Source organism: Melospiza melodia, chromosome 5, assembly GCF_035770615.1.
Source record: "Melospiza melodia melodia isolate bMelMel2 chromosome 5, bMelMel2.pri, whole genome shotgun sequence".
NCBI classification, from domain to species: domain Eukaryota; kingdom Metazoa; phylum Chordata; class Aves; order Passeriformes; family Passerellidae; genus Melospiza; species Melospiza melodia.
In genome coordinates, this window is record NC_086198.1 from 14,523,979 (window position 1) to 14,547,134 (window position 23,156).

The 23,156-nt window shown below is 40.5% G+C and overlaps 1 protein-coding gene across 1 annotated transcript in view; it reads right to left on the minus strand.

The window, feature by feature from the left end:
• Window positions 1-23,156, minus strand: part of TMEM131L (transmembrane 131 like) — a 79,487-nt gene that overhangs the window by 49,301 nt on the left and 7,030 nt on the right. The window contains exon 3 of the mRNA XM_063156342.1: window positions 22,603-22,646. Within this exon, the coding sequence (XP_063012412.1) occupies window positions 22,603-22,646 (44 nt within the window). The remainder of the gene's footprint in view (window positions 1-22,602; window positions 22,647-23,156) is intronic.

The following is a 23,156-nucleotide window of genomic DNA, read 5'->3' on the forward strand; positions in this document are numbered from 1 at the left end:
TTCTCCTAAAAATCCAAACAAAAGAGCAGATCCATCTCAATAAATTGCTGGAGATTGCATTGGGGTTTTTTGCTTGTTTTGCCTTTATTTTAAATGTAATTTTAAAACTGAGTTAATTCATCTGATTATACACATAAAATACTCAATCTGCAGAATAAGCTGCATTTGACAAAAAGTGAAGGACATTTCCTGGAAGGACATTTATCCCAATGTTGCTTTTTTTTCTACTAGCTCTTTTATGTCTTCCTTGTATCTTTAATTCTTCACATGAATTGATTACTTTATACTATCTTAGCATGCGTATTATCTGATGATTCAGATAGGAACGTCTGTAGTTGAAAATAATCACAAATGCTACTTGGTTCCCTTTCTTCTTCCTTCCTTTTTGTATGCTTTGTTCACAGCACATGCTGAAAAAAGCAAGTCAGGGCAAGGCATTTTATTGTCAGGCCTTTTGCTTTATGGCTGTGGGGTTTTCTTGGAAGCAGCAGGCAAAAAGGACTGGATTCTTGAACACACAAGAGGTCCTTTTTGAGTGTATCTGTTTAGGCAGTACAGGTGTTTTATTTCTCAGTATATTGATAAAAGTAAAATTTTACTTATGTTGAGCATTTTAGCACTCTGCATGACCAGTGCAGTCATGTTAATGAACCCACAAGATGAGGTTTTGAGATGTGAAAGCATGTATGTATTGTACAGGAAAGTACTTTTTTTTATGCAAGCTGAAACAGAGAAAATGAAATAAAACCTCTCTTTACTGACTAATTTTAGATCAATTCCTCTAAACTACATCTGATAAAGAAAACACAGAATGGAACACATAGGGAAACAATCAAACACAGATACTTTTAATCATGCTGACTGCAGCTGATGCAAAGAAATTATTCTGACAAATGAAAAGAGGTAATTAAGGGGTAATAGATATAGAAATAGAAAAAGCAGCTGAATCAAAGTCTTATGCAGAGCTAATGCAAAGCTTTGGTTCATCATATCCCTAATCCCTCCCTTCTCTCAACTTCTCCTTTACCAAAGGTAGTAAAAGCAGCTATCAGTATTAGGAACATTAAAGTGCAGCTCCTGAGAGACACACAGTGCCTTTGAAAGAGATCATGAAATTGTTTGGAAATACAAAATTAAAACTTGAGTTTACTATCAAGGCAACTCTGAACTCTGCCAAAACCAGAAACAGGAACGGTTTTTAAATTATGAATTTTTTGTAACCTTAACTTCCTTCCTAGAGACAGAAAGAGTCCTCAGAAACCAGGAAATTGTCCAGCTTGCAATAACCCTGCACTGCTCATGGCCAAGCTATACATGGTGTGTCCCTGTGGGGCTTTGGCACCTGGGGAAGAGCAGGCACACTTGCCACCCTCAGCTCCAGAGACTTACAGGACTTCTCCTGAAGCCCTGTACCAACCTGTGACAATACATGAATCATTCAGTCTCTCTAGATTATTTTTTTTTTTTTTACTTTTTAAAGAAAAAGAATGACCAAATGAGAATTTTGAATGCTGGAAACCTAGAGGTCCCAAAGGCTCCTTTATTTTTAGCACTGCATTTTTTAGGAAGACAGGGAGGACTGACTCACTGCTTCTGAATGCTTGGGATTTGTAACCCATCATTAGGAATTCACTTACATGCTTTACCAGAGAGCTGTGCTTCTTCTGGAAGAAATTTTCTTTTTGACTGTGAGGGTAATGAGGCACTGCAACGCATTGCCCAGGGGAAGTTGTGGGTGCCCTGTCCCTGGAAGTGTTCAAAGCCAGGCTGGACAGGGGCTCTGAGCAATCCAGTCTAGTAGAACTGTCACTGCCACAGCAGGGATATTTGAAGTAGACTGAGGTCCCTTCCGGTCCATTCTATAATTCTGTAAGAAGGATGGTTGCCTTTATTTCCTATGAAGCACACTACATGCATCAAGGACTGAATCCCAGACTGTGGAAAGCAGGAAAGGCCAAAACAGTGTTATCTGGCAACTAACATGTGCATGTATACCTGCTGTTTTGCATGTTTGTGCTACAGGAAAATAGGCAAGGACAGCTAAACCAGAAGAAACCAGTGAAATGGATGAGACAAGCTCTCTAAAAACAAATCCCATAATTTATGGCATAATTTAAGGAGGAAGGCAAGTCTATCGACATTTTCTTTCTTTTTTATTTCTTAAACTACTGAACTTGGAAAAGCAACTTATAGCTAAGACCTGCCCACAAAAGTTTCAATGAGCAGATGACTTATTTACAAAGGCAGTGAAGTAAAGAGGTAGGCAAGCCTAGCCTGTGTAAAGCAGAAACCATTTTGTTACTACTTCCATACTTCCACCTGGTCCCTCATGCATTGCTCTGCTCCAGCCACCTGCTCTGCTCCATCCTCTGGCCCTGGTGTTTCCACAGCCATGGGTCACCTTCCTGGGCAACCTTCTCTCCTCTCACTGCCTGTGCTCCTCCCCTTTTCTACCAAGTTCTGCAATAGCGTTTACACAAACCATTTGCACAGCATTTATCTAAGCCAGCAGTGCTTCAGTTTCATTCAGTACAAAACAACAAAAACTGCAATGATCAAACTCAAGAGCATCTCACCCGATAGGCCTTAAAGCCACATTTCTCAATGGGGTGTAAATGGGAGGACACAGATTTAAAAAAAACTGGCTTTTCTCTCTATCCTCACAACCAACTCCAAAGAATTTAAATACAGACCACAATAAAACTGAGATTAAGACTTGAAAAGAAATCTAGGGGAGATGATGATCAGTGAGGGACAAAGTGCTACAGAGAACATCTTGGTGAAAAGAAAAGGCTTTCTGCCCCAGCTGCACCTGTGGTTTGCATTTTAGTAGCAGGAGCAGCACAATAAAGTGTGTTTAAGAGCAAAATGGAATTACTCCCTACCATAAATCAATCCCCAACTTTTGAAATAACTGAAATCTGTAGTAAATTAAGACGTTAATTCACAATTACTTGAATTCATTTGAAATTATTTTCTGAAATTGCTTCTTTGGAATTCTTTACTTACCCGAATTTCAAGCAACTCACTAGAGATATTCCAGGGGGACCACGGACATTTTAGGCATCTTGGACAGACAGCAAACAAGCTACTTGTTTTGGATGCCTGTCCAGGGCCCACTAGTTCAAAATGCACATCAAACACATTTTCCTCTGAAGCACCTCTACTGCTGCCAGCAAATCCCAAATATCCTGCCAGGCAGAACATCCACTTTCATTTTATTTTTGGCTTCATATAATTCAACAACTACATTTACATTCTGCAATATTTCATGAGGTAAACTCTGATAACTGCTCTCAAATAAAATCTTTAGCTTGCTTTTCTCTTTTATAAGCTTCTTTACAATTTATCTTTTTCAAAGAAATCAGCAATCTTCCATTAAAATTAAAACTGCAGAAACTATATAATGCACTCTTTTCTTTTTTAAGTTCTTCCCAAGACAAATTAAAAGAGCCACTTGCCCAACACAAACACACAGTTTTGGCTCCATCAGGAGCCTTGGTATTCTTGATGTTTTGTCTTTACCAGGTCCTGGACTTATGAGGTTTTATGAAATTACTGCATTTTCATGTCTCTTTGAAGACTGCTTCTAGCCCATGAGCTTGCAAAATAAAACCAAAAATCACAAAACCAGCTCATGCTAATTTTTTTTCCTTTTTAAACATCGAAATTTTTTAGCCAAATTCACTTTTTTGCATAATTTGCTGACCCTCTAGTTGCCAAACCTCAAAAAAACCCTCAGAACATTTAGACTGCCTACGTAACACAGGTTTGTTCTTCAAAAACTGCCACTAAGATCACAAATAATTGCTGAGATGTTAATTTTTGCCCACCTTACTCGATTAACTACAATGAATAAGGGCAGCCAAAGCTGAAGCACCCTGTCCTATTTAATTCATGTACAGAAATGGTTGCTTTTTGAAGAACACTGCCCAACTCTCACAAAACTCAAAACCTCTACAAGAGAAGCTATCAGTCTCCCCATCTCTGAAAGATCAGGTCCTCTAGCCACACTCCTGCCCAGCATCTCTGAACTGAAAATAAAACATTTTCAAGTGAGATGTGCTGCTCAGAGCCTTTTTCAGACACTTTGAAACCACGAACCCTAGAGAAAGGGTGCATGGGGAAGTACCTAGAGAAAAGGCTTCCACAGTGTCACCATGCTGCCTTCTCTGGCTAAAACCAAAGCACTAATGCAAGCCTTGAGCTGAAATACCATGAAATTTAAATGACTCTTCCCTACCCACAGTTTTCAAAGCCTTTTATTGAAAGCAGCCAAAATTCACAGCACAGCCCCATGAAAGAGGCAGGATAAAAGAACCTTTAAAAAGTCAGGAGATGGGCCACAAACCCACCTGCCTTTTACCTAAGAAGAACACAATTATTTTTACTTACTAGGTAGCAAAGCCTTTATTTCTGTCATTGCAATGGCAAAATGAGAGCAGAAAATTTTAGTGGGAAGGGCAGTTTTCAAGCACAGGCCGGTATTAACATAACTACAAACTGAACAAAACAAGAGGCAGGTATTTCAGAAGAAATAAATTCTATTGCACCTGCCTCAATTAAATTAATTCCCACAAAAGTAACAATGAACCTATTTGCTTTCCCTGCAGCATGCCTACAGAACAATTACTAGTAGAGAAGGAAGAGATCCACGTGACCTCACCTTTTTAAACATACCAACGGCAATTCTGTTTTTAACAGTAAAAATAAAAATTCATTTCATCAAGCACATCCAGTTTTACTCAAAAACTCTCCCCAAGCTGAAGAGCAAAGGGCCAGCTTCTGTCAAGTAAGTAGCAACCCTTCCTCCTTCAAGTGTTTCATTTCCACATGCCAGGGAAACTAGTTTTCCTCCAGCCCTGAGAATCTGGCACTTGCCTTGAGAAAAGAAGGATGCATCGACAGGAAGCACTGTGGGGCTGCAAAGCTCACAGCAATAGGAAGTCACATTCTTGTCAAATTTCACTGCACCCAACCATTTCCTTTTTCTACATCAAGCACAGCCAAAAATTTCTATCTTGAGAGAAACCATTTTAAGTTGCAGCAGTTCAGCAAAATGCATGAAAGAGCTCTGTGGTCACTGATAAGCTTGACCTGCTTAGTAATTAAGAAGTGATAATCTTCCTACAGTAATTAAGAGTGATAATCTTCCTACTGGAGCTGCCTTTTGCTGTTTCTACATTAATCCAAGCCTTTTAGTTTCTTTTGTATAAGGAAAGGCCTGTAGGACAGCATGGATCTCAACAGCCCATAGGAAACGTTTGCACTGAACCCATTAAGTGCCAAAAATCCCACGACCCTTCCCCTTGCCTTGCTCCTCCCTGGGAAAAGAAAAAAAGAATGCTAACTAAAAAGGAAACTAAGCAAACACAAGAAAACTCAGACTTAGGACTTTAAAAAGTAGTAACTTCTGCTTTTAATTTATTCCTGTTGATCTGGACAGTGCATCTGATACCAGTTTCCCTCAAAAGAAGTTACAGAAAAGTCACTAAAATCACATCTCAAAGCTACAAAAGTACCCCAATAGTGGAAAGCATCAACCTGGACTTTGCATTTTTTCCTCTTTTATGAATTTCAGCCCAAATTTTTAAAAACAAAGTATAATCTTTGAGCATCAACCTTTAAGAATAGCAATTTACCCATGAGCATTCAATATCATGCCTTGTTTTAGCCAGTATGAAAACAGACAACCAAAATGAGCTCAGTATGGAAAACTGCACAAGTTATCTCCAAGCACGTTAAAAGGCAGCGTTAAATGCTACAAATGCAAAAAAAAGCAAACACTCCAATATATAGTTTCACTCTACTGGCAGTAATTTATTTTACAAACTGATAACATGCTGGGGAAGTCCCTCAAAACCTTAAAACCATGCACCACTTGCAAAATCCTTTTACCAAACCACTTGCTTGAGTAATAGACCAAGACGAGCTTTCTCAGGGCTATGTTTCAGTTTTATAAGGACAGAAGTTATTGCCACAGTTATTGATTGACAAATTTATTAAAAACTTAATTATTTCCTCTACCAGATGGAACTTCATACAAGACTTTCTAAAGCATCTCCAAATGCTTCAAATTTGTTACCACAAATTTAAACTGCATAAGTTTCCTAAAAAAATACACAGTTTCTCATGTAATTGAAAAGCATTTTCACAAGCTGTACTATATGAATGTGAAAATATGATGCAAATAAAAATATATGGAGAAGAAGCAAGGCTACACTTTTCTGTAAGGTACTGTAAGTGTGGTGCTGCAGGGGGAAGCTGTGGTCACAGACATCCTATGCATGCCAAGGAAACTAAGCTGCTCCCTCACACTCCAGGGGCCACTACCAATCTTCAGGATGAAAAGTTAAAGTCACTAGCCAAATAGCAACAGTGAAAAAGGAGTTTCAACCCCAAACCACCAACACTCTCACAGGAGCATCACTCTCTTGTTCTTGTTTTCCACCCCTCCCAGTTGGGATGTGCTACATCCTCTTTAGGCCCCCTCCAAATGTTTCAGCATCCTTTGCTGAAGCTTTCTGTTCTGGTGCACTAATTCATTGAATCTATGCCATATGTGATGTGTGGAATTTTTTTTAGATAGGACACAACATATAGAACCTTATGAAGAACCTCTTAAAGATAGCAATAAAAATATGCAGACAATTTTTTTGTTCACTGGCATTTATTAACTGATAGCACTGTGCATTTTCATCATCTCTATGCTTCAACAGCACAGTCATAAACCTACTCTCAAACAAAGAGCTTTTCTCTTCTAGCTTCCCATACAAAACTCTGGTTATACTTCAAACTACATCCCCTCCTGCAGTCAGACAAAGAAAGGGGAATCCTGCACAGTGTCAGACACTGCACAGTGTCACACTTTTTCACCTAAAGCCTGTAAACCCCCAAGGTGACAGGACACCACTGTGGAGAGCCTGCCCAATTTCCCAGGCTGCCCCTTTTGAAAAGTGCAGCTTGCTGAGCTCTCCTGCCTTGTGTCACTCATCACTCTGCTTTGGGGTGTGCAAAATGGAAAGACAGCCCCATGACTTAGTGCTATTAATAAAAACAAGCATGCTCACGGTGTGTTTTTGACCTACTCCTAAGTACTATTGTGTATTTATGGTTCACTAGATTATGCTGTTAAAGGAAACACTCAGATATGAAAAAATTTATACCAGAAAATTCAAACTGGCAAAAAAACAACAAAAAATTGGCATTACCAGGATTAGTAATTGCAACACTTATCCCAGAAACCATTGGGTCCTTACAAAACATCTGGGATCTGTTGAAACCAATGCACAGCACATGCTCTCAGCCAATTTCTTCTGATGTAAAAATGCTGCAGCATTCTGCTATTATACAACACAGAACCATATGAAACACAGCCTGCTTCACAGGTTTATTAACAAAATGTCTACCACCAAAGAAACCTCAGGTATGTTATGGCTCTGAATTCCAGCAAGGGGCACCTAAAGTCCACAAGTTAACATTTGTTTCCTTCAGCAGGATAGCTCTGAGGAAAGGGAGGAAAATTAGCAGAAAAAAAACCAGCAGGAAGTCAGCTTTTGATTATTTTATACCCTCTAAAAAATGTACTTGCAATCAAGTACAATATTAAAACTCTACCTCCCCTAGACTCTTGCATTTAGTCCTTTATTTCAAAGCTAGGAAGCTAATCAGAGTTCACCAACTGGAAATGTTCACCTGTGAAACCAAAGGCAAAGCATTACTAAAGCTATTTTTAGTTTCTTGACAAGCCTCTAACCAGACATCTGCCTCCACTGCAGTAAAAGATGCACTTTGCTTCTGCATGCAGAAGAAACATGGGGTTTCTCAAGCTGCCCACGAGAGGAAAAGCTCCTCCAGACACGAAAAAGATCCCTCTGCAGCCCAAAGGTGTATTTAACTGGTCTTGGCCATTCATCTCTCAACACTTCTTGTTCTTCAAGATAAGCAAATTGATGCCATGGTCCCGCATGGGAACCCACACGAAGGTCCCACTGAAGCCAGAGGGGCTTCTCATCAGCAGAGGAGCAGCTGAGGTGGACTGAGGAGCAGGACTCACACACAGCACTTTGCCCCTTGTTATTGGAGCATTTGGATATGTGGATGGACACACAAGAGCAAGACAAAAATCAGCAAAGTGCGTCCAGCCTCTGAAGAGACTTCTTCTGTCACTCAATGGCAATAATTTACACTAAAAAAGGAGCAACATGGCTTTGTAAGGCAGATCTTCAATCATGTAAAGATGGAAGATGTGGCTTTTGGCACGAATATGGCAAAAATACAGAGGAAATAAAGAAACTTAAGGTGCTGCCCCAAACCATGGCCAGGAGTAGGTAATGTGGATTTGCAGTTACCACAAAGTCACATTTTCAACACTCAATCTTACCCTTCCACAGCTTGCAAGCTTTCAGTGGGTAAAGGGAAAATAAAGAAGATCTGCATGTTCAAGCCAAGTGTCATTGTCCCCAAACCAGTAGGCACACCCAGAACAGCTTAACCTCCAAGTCAGGCAGCATGGGAAAGTCACAGATGACATGGGACAACCTGAAGTTTTCCAAGTCCCAAACAAGCTTCTTCAGCTTGGGTATAAAGGCAAAGGTCCTCATCTTAAAATCTGGAAGCGTACACTCTGTATGGCTGGGCACTGCCCTGCTCTCCCTGCACAGCAAACGTTTCAGTGATTGTTTCAGAAACAACAAAACACAGCCCATCGCTTCAATGACCAGAAAGCATGAATAATTGTTTTTATTTACAAGGAGAGAAAAAAAAATCCAAGCAAGACTGAAAGCATGGGGACCAGGGCAGGGGTGTGTGTTTGTTTTAAAGTGACTACCCGCATCTGCGGGACCAGCCACATTATCCCAGCAACACTGAGAACGCTCACAAAGGCCAGAAATGTCCCCTTTTGAAAAGGGCAGTTTAAACGCTGCAGAAACTGGGTCAGCGATGGGCCACAGAAATACCTAAGCAGGCAGCAGGCACCTCGGGAGCTGCAGGCAGCAGGCTTGCAGCAAAGGCCTCCAGTGAAAGACAGAACACACCAGGACAGAAATCAGACAATAGCTATTGAAGAAAGGCAGTTAATAGCAACAAAGCACGTAAAGCATGGGTCAAGGAGTCGGTCAAGTACAGGCCCTTCAGCTCTCTGCCCTTCTTCAGTTGCCAGGAATCAAGATTTAGACACAAACCAGAGATGTACATGGCCCACAGCACCAGCAGGCAGGCACAAAAACTGAGCAGGCATGTTAAATCCACAACACAGTAAGGAACTGCAAAACTTATTCTACAATATATGACAGGGCTGCTCGCTTGCCAAAGGCAGCACATTGCTTCTTGTTCTTCTAGTTTCATAAAAAAAAAAAAAAAAAAAAAAAAACAAAAAAAAAACAACAAAACAAACCAAGAATTACACAATTTTTTCTTACACATGGTTAGTGTACTTATCATCTCTGTGTTCAGGTATTTACTGTTGTACATTTATTGACGTGCAGACACCTTAACTTTAAAATGCTAACCACAAATGCAATCGATAGGACAATGCAACTTAAATTTATGAAGGCAAAATCTGAGAGGTGACCTACAATGTCACTAGTGAGGCCTGACTCACTGACTGCATAATAGCTGACACCAAGTCAGTGTGCAGCAGAACTGTTGCACACATCTGCCAGCCACAGCCAAGAGACTCGTATCTGTTTTGCAGAGACCCTTAAAATCATTTGACGTGAACGGAGGTGGTGGTTACCCAAGGTGCACACAGTTATGAATCACTCACTCCCTCCTTTCTCTCATTTCACTTCCCTTTTGTTATTGTGTATCTTTTTCTTCATTGTTAAGATTGAAATCTGCTGTTGTCCCTTATCAGTTTTGGCAATCACTTGAAATGAGCAAGCTCTCATTTGCTCCCTACCTACCGGTATCTTTGTTCACTTGGTGTTTTTATCAGGGCACGGCTTTTTGCCTTGCTTTGTTCTGTTCACAGTCTGTAGTGTTTTTTCACTTGTCACCATGCTTTTCCCCTGCCTTTGCCTTTCCGGCAATTACACCCCGTCCTTCCCCTGCTGCCAAATTCTGGCCCAGTCATGTTCAGCATCACATCCAAGCAGTTTCCAGTGCCATGTGCAACTTGCTGGCTGGCAGCCTCTCTCCCCACAGCCAGGCAACTATGCATGGATGGTGGCATCCTGTTTCAGCTGAGTTTTGTCTTACCCAACACACTGCTCTGAGCTTTGGTAAGAGGAATCAGTCTAAAGAGGAGAGCCCTATGCACCAAAGCAGATGTGACCTGTGAGCAGCACTCCCAGGGAAAGGTCTGGTGGTTGCAGAGTGCCTTTTGTTTCTGCAGCAGGAACTCCAGTGGGACCCAAGGTGCAGCCACAGCCTCTGCCCCCAAAGAACACAAACTGATAAGCTCAGAGGGGACAAAGAGGGGAACAAACTGCACTCAGTGCAACCTCATAGTGTAGTTTGCTGCAAGACAAACACTGACAGGCACCTAGCCAGACAGTGAGAACTTAATGAGGGGAAACAAAACCACCCCTGTCCTCCTGCCACATCCCAGAGCAAAACCCCACTGCCCCTCCATCCAGAGATTTAATATCAGGACACCAGTGCAACCATCGCACTGGGCAGCACTCAGGTACAGTGACAGCATCACTACTCCAAAATGCTCAGCATTTGAGGCTACTGCATGGTGCAGGGGCTGACCTGTATGGCATTGCTTCAGCCAGGACCTAGTGCTTGATGCCCAGACTGCACCAAAACCATGAGTGTCCAGCTCTGTGCATGATGACAGTCACTTTGTCAATAACTTTGGTAGAGTTCTAAGGTAAAAAGACAAACCTTTTATATTTCAATTTTGAACCCTTTTAATAATCCTTGTAAGATTGTCCCTACTCTTCAAGCAGAGAGCAAACAACTTCACACAATAATTTCTGCATTATTAACTACTGCAAAGGCAACCAAATCTTTCAGGATGACACCTCGTACCTACTACTGTGACATTTCATGCAATGCACATCTTCATACCCCAAGAAGTAGTCAAGTAATTACTTTAAACTTTAAAATTACACTTTTTATTTTCTACCAAATGCAACCGTTTTATTAATGAATCACTGCGATTTATCATCCAAGAAAATTTATCAACTGTATTGTCAGATAATTCAGTAGAATTCAACTAGTTTAGCTCTTTATCATTCAACTCTCTCAGGATTCAGCTGTGTTGAGCAATGACAACAGCTAACACTAAAGTGTAAGTGAAAATGATGGGTTTTAAATGAGGGAAATGTCCCCACAGACCACACCTGTTTATGAACCGCCGGCCTGGAACAGAGGAGTAATTGACAGCTTCCACATATTCCCACCCAGAAAAGCCTTGAGAACACGGTGCACTTTGGCGTGCTGACACAAGCCACGAGGAAGTCCGAGAGCCTAAAAAATCCAGTGCACGTGCGATTTCAATTGCTTGTGTAAACTGCACCTCTCGTCCAAGCGCGCTACAGCCGTGGAGTAAAAAGGCAGCACAACATGCAGGAACCTCAAGACCTTGGAAGCCATTCAAAGGATCCTCCTCACAAATAATAAAAAAACAAGCATGCATCTGTTTTTTCTCTCTCCAGTGCTAAACACATCATACTGAGACTGCTGGCTCAGAGTCAAACAAGTCTCCAAAGTCCCACTTTGTTCCAAGTGCATTCCCAACTGGCAGCACAACACATTGCTCCAACAAATGCCAGGAGATGGCATTGAAGTGCACACACTTGTATGAACTGAATTTTGTCTCACACATGGCTGCTGAACCTGTTCCTGTCCTCACTGATAAGAAACAAATACCTGCAGCTGAAGGACTGCAAAGAGTTGCCTCATGTCACCAACCCCATATGCTGCCCACAGAGGAGCTTTTTGGAAACACTCACTAGAAAAAGAATACCAGCAGGAAGCAGGATACCAGATTATCTTTTCAATTTGCTTTTGATAATAACCAGAAATCACAGAAATAATTGAAGCAGCTTCACAAGAAAAGTCAGACCTCAGCACCAACAAACTTTAAAAAGTGTTAAGTATTAACGTTTGGATTCACTTCTTGACAGCCACTGTCAGCTCTGAAAGAAGTGTGCAGGAGTCAACAGGAGCACTCACAGTGACTCAAAGCCAGTCCCTAGAACTCCTAGAAATCTGAGTCTCTATAACAATTCCCTTTTGGATCCTCTCCTGGAACTCTCAAAAGCTTTTCAATCAAGCCTTCCATTAATTCAGGAGGGGAAACTGTTGGAACATGGCAGAATTCAGGGGTCTCAGAGTACAACAAAGAAGAGTAAAAAAAGAGAGATTATTCAATTTCTACTAGATCAGATATCAACATTCACATGATTTAAAAAAGCTGGGAAATTCTCCTCATGAGATAAATGTAAATGTGCTACCAACAGGGCAGATAGTCATCATTTATCTCTATCTACTTTGTAAAGCTGAGACTCCCTATCCAATTCAAAGTCAACTTTTTGTTTTGAGAGGTGCATATGCAACAACAGAATTATGCTTCACTGTCTCAAAGAAAACAAATAGGATCCAGAGAGAAACATTAAAATAATGAATAGCAATTTTAAAAACTCAAAAGCAATATACAACGATTTATACATGCAAAAGAGTTAGCAAAAATCTATACCAGAACAATTTGAGCCTAAGGTCACTGTTTTTTCATACACACACACACATTTTTAAAACTCAGGCTTCTGAATGTCTTCCCAAGCATTTTCATGTGAGTCAAATTATCATGCTATTGATGTGCAAGTGTCTCCAAAGGCCAGACCAGCTTCAAATCTTAGCACTGCAAAAGGAGCAAGCTCTTTCATAATGCAAGTGCAACTATGTTACTTTTTTTGGCACCATCGCATTGGCCAAAAAATGTTTTAGGCTTAATAAATATTGAGTTGTTTTCTGCATTTCTCATATTTCCTCACAGAACATGCTGTTACAAACAAACATTTTAAACAGAACTTTTTCTTTCTCATAAAATCCAACTGGGAAACAACAAACAACAACACAGCCCATACTTTTGATAGCAGTGAACAGGACACACCATCTTTCTTATTATTATTTCCAAGTCTTTACAGCTTCTTCATGTGTCCTCACAAAGTTTTAAAGCTGAAGTTGGTTTTTATCAGGCAGTAACTAGAAGCTTTATTTTGCACTTTAAATTTCTTGATTTTGCCATCTGCAGAGTTCTGGTAAGCAGGTGGGTCAGATGGTAAACAACTAGCTAGAGCTCTGCAACAGTATCTTGAAGCAGACATGGAAGATAAGAACTTCAGTAAAAATAAGAACAGAGGCCTACTTCTCACCTTCCTCTAAGAAATTCTTTTTCCTTCTTCTTCTCCTCATAATTCTGAGCAAAAAAAGCTGCTTCTGTGTGTGAGAAATTCCCGTATTTATATCAAGTCAAATTGTTCTACAGAAAGTAAGGTCTATTTTGTACACACGCACAAAATATCCTGAGTTATCCTTGCCTAATTATATTTCCATTGCTATTTCTAAAAGGTACAAGACAATTAAGAAAAAAAAAAAAAAAAACAAAACCACAACAACAACAAAAACCCCTCAACTTTTTTTGTACACCACTTTGGGGCCAGGAGGTGAAGGAGGTGAGAAAAAAATAAGGTGACAATTAACACCACAGCTTTGCCCTCTATCCTCCTTATCTCAGTTGGCAGCCTGGACACAACACAGAATGGTGGACCCCTGAGACAACAAGCAGACACCTAAATTATTCACAATGATCACATGTTTCTCCCAGGTGACTAGCTTATTTGATGAAAGCAAACTTCTACAAATACAAAGCAAATATTTGTGGTGAGTACTCAGAACTCTGCAAAAGAGTTAATACACACCAGTGTCACATGCAAGTATAATATTTGATATATACTGTTCCCCTCCGTGAAGTGGATGGGGCCTTTCTCTCCTGATGAAAAAGGGAGTTGGGTATTTTGCAATAACCACCAAAAAGAAAAAGTCTCTTCCCAAAGCACATACTGAAGAAAGTGGATAAAGAATGATGTCTAAAGACAACACATGGTTTGAACTTACAACTATTTATAACTACTACTATACTATGGCAAACACCTAAACTAGTGAAAAGGCTTCTTCATCCATGTGTCCACAAGTCATGCAGTCAGAGCCACTGCCAGGGCATGAGCACCGCTTTCCTAGAGGACCTTTCCCGGTCAAAAAAAAAATACTTGAGTCATTAAAAGCTAGGCTTGTGTCACCTTTGAGTATCCACAAAGATGAAAGTCAGGTAACAAGTGTGCCTATAGCTCTTTATTACTACATTAGATAGATTTCAAGAGCTTTCATGCTCTGCTTATAATAATCAAATGAGAGTAATGGGGTTGGTCATTCAGAAGCAGACTGCACATAAATTCCTACAAGTGAGCAAACTGTTGTTTAGGTTTTCTTCTATTTTGTCACAATTTGCCAATCTGCAAGAGTAGAAAAATGGTGAAGCTAAATTCTTATATTGTGTCAATTTTCAGACTGCTGACACTGGTCTACAATTCCAGATGTCTGTTGCTTAACTGCAAAATGGTAAAATTACTGCAAATTAAGTCCTCTTATAGGCAACTAAGAAACAGCTATTATGGAGGTGAAAATAATTTATTTATAATAAACGCACAGACCAAAAGCTAAATCCTTTGTGGCCCACTGCCCACAAATCAGAAGGATTAGCCTGAGATTAACAGACATCTGAAATCCATTACCAGTGTATTAAAATGGAAAAGTAGAAGCATAATAAGAAAGTTCCTATTCTGAACTACTTATATTACATAAGCAGCAAGTACAGGCTACGGGGACACCAAGTTTACAAACGAACATGAACAAACACGCCACAGCAGCTGTTTACTTTTGCTTTTCTTTCCCTCTTCTCTAAACACACAAAATGTGTCCCAACATCCCCTTTTTCAAAACAAATCAGGTTAAGTTTAACAAGAAAAATGCCATGTTCCCAAGCAGATTTGCAGAGCCATAGCAGCGTGCAACTGGCCTGGCATTAAAAGCTCACCTTCCCCATGTGTTTGCTGAATGACTGCACCAACAGGCTGTGCCCCAAGACCTGCCTCTGCTCTCACACAGCTCTGCAGCCAGTACTGAACCAAACACAATGGGAAATAAGACACTATATGCCCTTGTCTCACCTGCTCAGACCAGGCTTGTCCTAACTCTAAAGGGCATGCATTCTGGGTGGGCTCTATCCCAAAATATAGGCTGTGGGGAGCTTACCAAGTGCCAAAAAAAAAAAAAAAAAAAAAACCCAAAAAAACATGCACAACAAATGATGTGCACATGTGTGCACCAGCTAGCAACTGTTCACACAGTGCTGCCACTGTGTGATTCTCCACACCATCCACCCAAAACCCAGGAGCTGTCCCCCAGGCTATCCATCATCCCAGTGCAAGTGCTTTGCCCCACTCCCACCCCACAGCCACTGACTCGAAGGTGTTACTCCTAACACACAAGAAGCTGTCCATCTCAGCCCCACACTTTAGAGGACTAGCCTGCTCATCTCACCCACCTCACCAACAGTGAGCAGAAGTGCAGATCTGGCTGGGCTCCTCCCCAGCTCCTCCTGCACTGCAGGTAAGGGAGCAGCCCTGGCACAGGTATCACCACACAACCATCCACTCCCAGTCTGCCCAAAAGGCAGGGGCAGGAGGAGGCAGGTCTGAAGGACTGAGGAAAGAGCAAAAAGATGCCACAAGGTCTGGAGCAGTGCCACACCAGCGTGAGACAAACAGAACAGAGATGACGTCCTGCAGGTGACACAGGGCACCCGTCCCACACAACAGCCTGTAGACACTGAGGGAGAACTTCCGTGCACATTTTCAGCTGATGCTGCCAAAGAGCAACAGGGAAACCAACCAGAGAATGATCACAAGTAAATGTTAACCTGGCAATAAAACAAATTCTTATAATCCAGAGAACTTGTAGGGCTGCACAAGGCAAGGGAGAGCACCAGGCCACAGAGTGCAAGACATCCTCTTCCTCTGGCAGTACAGACACTACAACCATTTCAGGCACGGCTGAGACAGAAGTTAAAAAAAAAAGTAGAGATGCCGTAAGACAGTATGCAAGAGATCTGCAGAAGATACAGAGAACAGAAAGTGAAGACATTATTAACAGAAGAAGACAAAGAAGTAACTATATAGGGCACCAAAACGTATAGTCTGTCCTTTTAAAACAGATCATTACACGTGAGAAAGTTTCCTCCAGTAGCACATATCCACAAACACAATTTCTCCATACAAACACAATTTCTCCATACACACTAATCCCTGTGCAAACAATGACCTCACAGCCCCAGCCTGCTATTTTTACCAGTATAGAAACTGGTGTTTCCATAGAAGCCTGTGTGGCTTTTCAAGGCATCATGAGCCAAACAAAGGCAGAAGTGCCAACTGGCAACTTCCATACCATGATTGCCTTCATTTCTCAAAGCCAAGTTGTCACCCACAGATGAGAAAGTCTATTTTAGATGGCATACAAGCTAACATAGATCAGAGTGTCTGGTCCAGCCATGAACATCCTCCAGCCCAAGAGAGTGCACAAAAGTGAGAGAAATATACATTCCAGCAGTTTGTTCAATGCAAACAGACAAGATTTTGATGATGAGTAGGACTGCAACAGCAAGTCTCAGAGTAATTAAATATGGCCACACATCACCTTTAAAGTATTTCCATCAAGGTCAAGTAGGACCTACACTGAGGACAGAAGTTTGACATTTCTTTGCAAACAAGTGCAAGACTGCCATGTGCCATTATCTCATGATCACAGAAAGCCACCACAGGGTCACCTCCTCAGTTTGGTATGGAACGCTGTACAGCTGGCCTGGGCAATTTGTCTCATTTATGAAATGTCTGAAAACAATTTAGAAATAAAGAAACAAACAATAGCTGAAACATTTGTTAGCACACAGCACTGCCATGCAATGTCCCAGGGAAAAAAAAAAAAGGCACATTTTTTGATGGTTGCTTGTACCATCAGGCAAGCAACATAATTTTGTAAAAGGACAGGTATTTTGGAAGAAGCAATGCCCACATGAAGAGCTGTTCCTAACAGCATCTAATACAAAGTTCAGCAAGGCAAAGTTCATCAGTAAATCAACTGCCACATAAAACAGAGATAAACAATTAAAGCAGCAGGAGTTCAGCCTGCCACCCTAGCTGTGCCTGGCAAAGGCATAAGGAAGGAGAGAAAGAATAACACTGATTACTATGGAAGGAACTATCTGTTTCTTCATCTACAAGAGAACCTCCAGTTTCACTGACTTCTTGCAATTCTTTTCAGTAAGCTGCTTTTAGTCCAGTTTCACAATACCCTGTGTTCCCTACAGGTGTTTCCTTAGGGATTTTTACCCAAGTGTTATAGGTGGGTGTGTCCATCTTAATTCTCCTCCCTTACTTCTAAGGATTAGGTAAATTTCATTTCTTTAGGCATCCAGTAAAACTTAAAATTAGTAGTCCCTTGATGATCTAGACAAAGTGGAAGTGGGATACAACAGCCATGATTATCAATTAAAAACAAAAGTTTGCCAATATTGAAGAAGGTTTTAGTGCTAACCACTAGAAACATACATTCTGTGCATACAGAAATTGTACCTTATGCAAGTACAGTAATGGGACTAAAAAGCTTTTTCCCAAGAAACTCCGCTTTTTCTTTTCTTTATTAATACACATATGGATTTTTGCTTGTTTTGCAAAAGAAAAATTTTTAAAAACACTAAACTCTTAATAAAAGCAGCTTATTATATATATATATATATATATATATATATATATATATATATATATATATATGTATATATATAAAATTTACTTTTGGGGTAAGTTTAATGACAGTCTAAATGATCAGTGGTACTCCATACAAGTTTAGGTTGAAAATATTAAGATGGTTCCTCTCAGACAGCTTAAGCACTCACTGACACTCTCAGAACTACTTTTCAACTTTTCATTTTGAAACACTTTCTCAATGCATACTCACTTTGATTTTGATTTTAATAGAAAATATTTAAATATAAATACAACATAAACCTTTTTTTTAATATTCATACATTTCTGCTGGCACAAAATCAATTTTTAGTCATTTCAGTTAAAAAAAGCAGAAGGAAAAAGAAAATCTGGTTGATCCTAACCTATTCTTCAATCTTTTTTTTTTTCCTGCCATAGCCACCACCCAAGCTAGTTATCTGGCACACAGGCATACCACTAGTCCCACACCACTACTTTCTAATTGGGACTGTCAAAAACGATGGCACTAAGACCACAGGCTTTTTGGAAGGATGAGTCACCTCTGAAGTGTCTTAATACTCCATCCACAGTGCCAGAGCTCATTTGTGCCTCTTGGCTAGAGACAAAGCTGTGGCCAGGGAGGAATTGCAATGTACAGTCTCAAAATGCACAGGAGGTTCGTTCTCCCACTGCCAGTCCAGATTCTTCCTGAAACAAATGCTGTAACTCCATCTCCTCAGTATTCCCTAAACCCCCTAGCAATTCTGCAGTCTGCACCTCCACTGCTTTGCTCTCTCTCAGGCAGCTACTAAGCTGCTCCCTTGCTACCTCTACCTTCAATTTCTCCTCCATATCTGGAGCACTATTTCACAGGCACAGCAAAAACAACAGGATTAGGAGTAATTCCACCAAGCAATCAGGAGAGGTCAAAGTGCTGGGCATCAGCTGTCACTCCCAGGCTGCACTGACACCCTAGCAGGAGCCCACTGGGAGCCAATACACCTACTGCTCCAAGCAGCTCCAGCCCACAGGGTCAAATGCTCTCCAGAGATCAAAGGCAAAGGTTCAACAGAAATGCCTGACTGAGCCAAATGCATCACACTTGGAATTTTCCTAGCACTTGATACCCATCAACTCTAAGCAAAGTATGCCCTGCCATAGGAAAAGGCTGGAAAATGTCCTCTTCCTGGCTAATTTCATTCCATACTTCTAGTATTTTATGGATTTGGATTTCCCTTCTCATAGACAATCACTGTGCATCACATATTAAGAATGTGTGCTCCACTTGAGTACAGCAGTTTATTCTGGTGCAAATATTCCTTAATTCCTTTGCCCAGCTGCAAAACTGCATCCTCAAAGATCTTTCTCCAGAAGTCCTCAAAATCCAAGTACTAATAATGACATACACATGAAATTTTTTTTTTTGTAGTCCAAGTCTACTTCCTTGAAGAAGAAAGCTAAAAATTTTGATAGCATCATTTGTGCACGTCACCTGACAGTACTGTCTCTTTATTTGTGCCAGACTTCTGCATTTCACAGAATATCCTGAGTTGGAAGGGGCCCACAAGGATCATCAAGTCCAGCTCCTGGCCCTGCATAGAACCATCCCCAAGAGCCACACCAGGTGCCTGAGGGCACTGTCCAAACACTTTGTGAACTCTGTCAGGCTTGAAGCTCTGACCACTTCCCAGGGGAGCCTGTTCCAGTGGCCAACAAGAAAAGCTGAAAAACCTTTTTTCTAATATCCAACCTAAACCTCCCTACACAACTTCAGGCCATTCTCCTGGATCCTGACTCATTATGCTGCTTTAGCAAGAATCTAAACCTTCAAAATTTGTAACTGCCAGTTGTGGCAACCAAAATCACCTGGATTAAGGGGCAGGTGTACAAAAACCCCAAAACAAAACAAACGAACAAAAAAAACAAAAAAAAAAAAACCAACAAAAAAAACTAACCTCCAAACACAACAACAAAACCTTTTCTTGTCAACATCTGTCATTGACTGTTATGAAAGGCATCTTTTTACTCCTGGCTTTCAAATGTAAGAAAAGGTTTTTAAGGAAACTCGAAGCTTTTTGACAGGCTAGTACAAATACACATGACTTTAATTGTGTTAAAGTCTGTGGCCTGAAGCAGTACTCAAGTGTCTACTACGCTGCATTTCTTATTTCAGAATCTGATCCACAGAGACACAAAACAGCATGAAGGAACCTGTGGAAGCATCCAAGCATCAGAATAGCAGGAATCGTAGGGTGGAAATTAAGGAGTTGATAATGATCTCCTTGCTCAGGGCAGCTGCAAACCTATGGACCTAATCAACCATTTCTCATTCACCTCTGAAGTAGCTCTTCACAAAAATTACTATTTTGACAATGTCTTTCACCTCCATGCAAATTTCTCTATTTGTTAAAGCTAAACCTAAGGTAGAAACGGTAAGACCACATTCATCTCCCTTGTGCACTTGCCACAAGAGCAGCAAACCAAGAAGACCACCCCAAAAGGAAGATCTGATGAGGCACATGCACAGGAAGTCCGTTAACAGACTGTTAATACTTCACTGCTTTTGTTGTGTTTGCTTTTTTCAAAGTAGGTTAACAGGCTCCCAAGGAACCCACTAACCTAGAATCAAAAACTGAATAAAACAATGTTTTTGAAAGAGACTTTCTCCTTTATGCACCAAGATTATGAACTCCCTATACTTCCCTCATCTCTGGGGAAATTTCTGATTTCTCTATCTCCTTTAACCTCTGCTTATCCCGTACATTAAGGTGCTTTGCTTCTTGGGGCTTCACATCAAATTACAGTAGCTTCAGCTGATTTCCCCAGGGCATGCAGTCAGACAATGAGATGAAGATGCTGCAAGCTTCAGGTTTTGCTGCTACAGGAAAAGGAAATCCCCATGATTTCACCATATAGCAATGTAAGCTACAGGAATGAAAATTAATCCAGAAATAAACTAAGAAATTCTAATATTTCCAAGGTACCTTTGCTGCCTCTTTTTCGTGAAGTCCACACTATAACATTCCTTCAGTTTGTAAAGCGCACACAGGTCTATGTATGTGTTTACATACAGCAGCAAACCAAAATAGTTTAGAAGATGCACACAAGCCAGGATTTGTTCAGGCAAGTTTCCTGAAGCATTTCAGTATGACAATAGAAGGATGTTTCCACCATGCAAGTGAACCTCTACAAACTTTACTCCCAAAAAACAAATTCATTTTTGAAAATGAATAATTACTAGAAAAAAAATTTAAGCACCTGAATGATGTAAAAAAAAAAAACCCAGTCAAATCACCTATCACTTTTTCCTCTCTGAGTCTCAAGAACTAATTATTTTCAATATTTTTATTATTGCCATAGTAGCCAATTACCCCATCCACCTCCAGAGAAAAATAGGCAAGTAGAGAATTTTTTTCCATCTAAATTACATCTCTCTGACTACTAAGGAAACAATCAGAAACAAACTTAAGCACAGCACTAGAGACTGCTTCCTTCTGACTACCTCTCAATAAAGAAAGCATGCAGGTAATAAAGTTACACAGTAAAAATTCTGCATCCAAAACATAATAGTTCCCAGATGAAAAGAAAAATCAGAAACTTCTGTATTTGTGCAGTGAAATGCAGCTTTCAGTATTTTACCCTTCTTTTCACAAGAGGAGGTAAGAAAAAAAAAAATCCCCTCTGCAGGTAGGAATTGGGGCACTTAGGCAAGCACAAGTAATCAGCACCAGCTGTCAGCAGCCACAGTAATTCTCACATCCTGTTTCCAAACCATCTTTGTAATTCCCACGGAGATGAGGCACAGGAGCCTTAATGTGATGCTGGGCTCAGATGAGAAGGCTCCCAATGGGGCAGCAAGGGGAAAAGCCATGTGAAGAAGCATTGCAGTGCAGGACAGACCCATCATAACCATCCCGCTCCCCAGGCTTACTCCTTCTGCCAGCTCCCAAGGCTTGTGTGTTATCAGACCTGTTTGCTCTCAGAACTAAGCTAAGGGCAAAGACTGGAGATAAATGAGAATAACATTTGTGGCTGACTGCTGCCCTCAGAAAACAGTGCTGTTCCACATGTTTGTTTTAAGTCTTATGATCTTTCTGGCTGGCATGGTACTGAAAGCTGTAACCACATTAACACATACCAAAGGAAGGAAGTGTTTCACTGGTAGATGTCCAAGCATTTTAACCTGGACGCTCAGAGGAAACAAAATGCATATTTAAAAAATTATCTGTGATGCTATTTACCCATCCCTTCCAAACAGAAGGCCTGATATTAACAGAAACCACAGAGTTGTGGCTATAGTTTTGAAGAGCTTCATTATGTATCTGATTTCAAGACATAAGGGTAGAATATTTATTGTTCCATAGCAACACATTAATAAACCTTTGGCTTTAAATTTCCCTCACCTCTTTCCTTGCCTTGGTGCAAATTAGCACTCCAAGACTGCTTACATTTACAAATTTTGTAATGGACCACTGTTCCTTGCCTTAAAAAATTAATTACAAAATATACAACAAAACAATTAATAAACATTTATTTTTTTGTGTGAAAGCAATGAGAAGTAAATTCATCTTAGAGACAGGATTAGGAGAAAAAGATGCAGGAAGGTATTTTGTACTTGCATATGCAGAGCACAGGTTTTCTGGTTTTGCTAATAAATCAATATTAACATTAAGTTGAGAAAATTTTAAGACACAAGTAATAAAGAACTATTTAACAGGCAGGAGAAAAAAAGTAATGTTTTAGTAGTCTGCCCTAATTACACTTTGGTATTTCCTAAAGCAAAAATCAAAATGAACTTCAATGCTCTTGCTTCCATTTGAGTTTAGCTTACCTTTGCTCTTGTGGATGCTCTTCCACATCCTCCTCTGAATCAGCCTGACAAACAGAGAAAATACTGTGTAAGAATCTCAGAACCGCAACATGCTACACTGGACATATATACCACTTTAACTCCATCACAGATGGATTTTCATGTGACTTGTTAGCAAAACAAATTCAGAAACTTAGAATTCCTATAACTCCTTTACAAGTCAGGTAAGGTGGTTGATGGACATCCCATTTGAGGTTTCAGCTCATCTTGCAAAGGATAAATGGTGACTTAACCTAGGTACTCTGCTGGCTCTTCCCAAACGCTGACCGAACAGACCCATTTTCCATTTATGCATCTGTACAAAATCCTCTCACACACAGAATCTAAAGCCAACAATTACCCTGAAACTACAGAAAGACTGTTTCCTCTACTTTCAAATTTTCTGCCCCATCAGTAAATTTCAGTAGCCAGTACCTGGGGAAATAGGATGCAGAATGCCTTGAAATGCAGATCACCTGTCAATGCCAAAAGCAAAGGCAGAGTACCACATTCCAACTGGCACGGTGGGGTCCCAA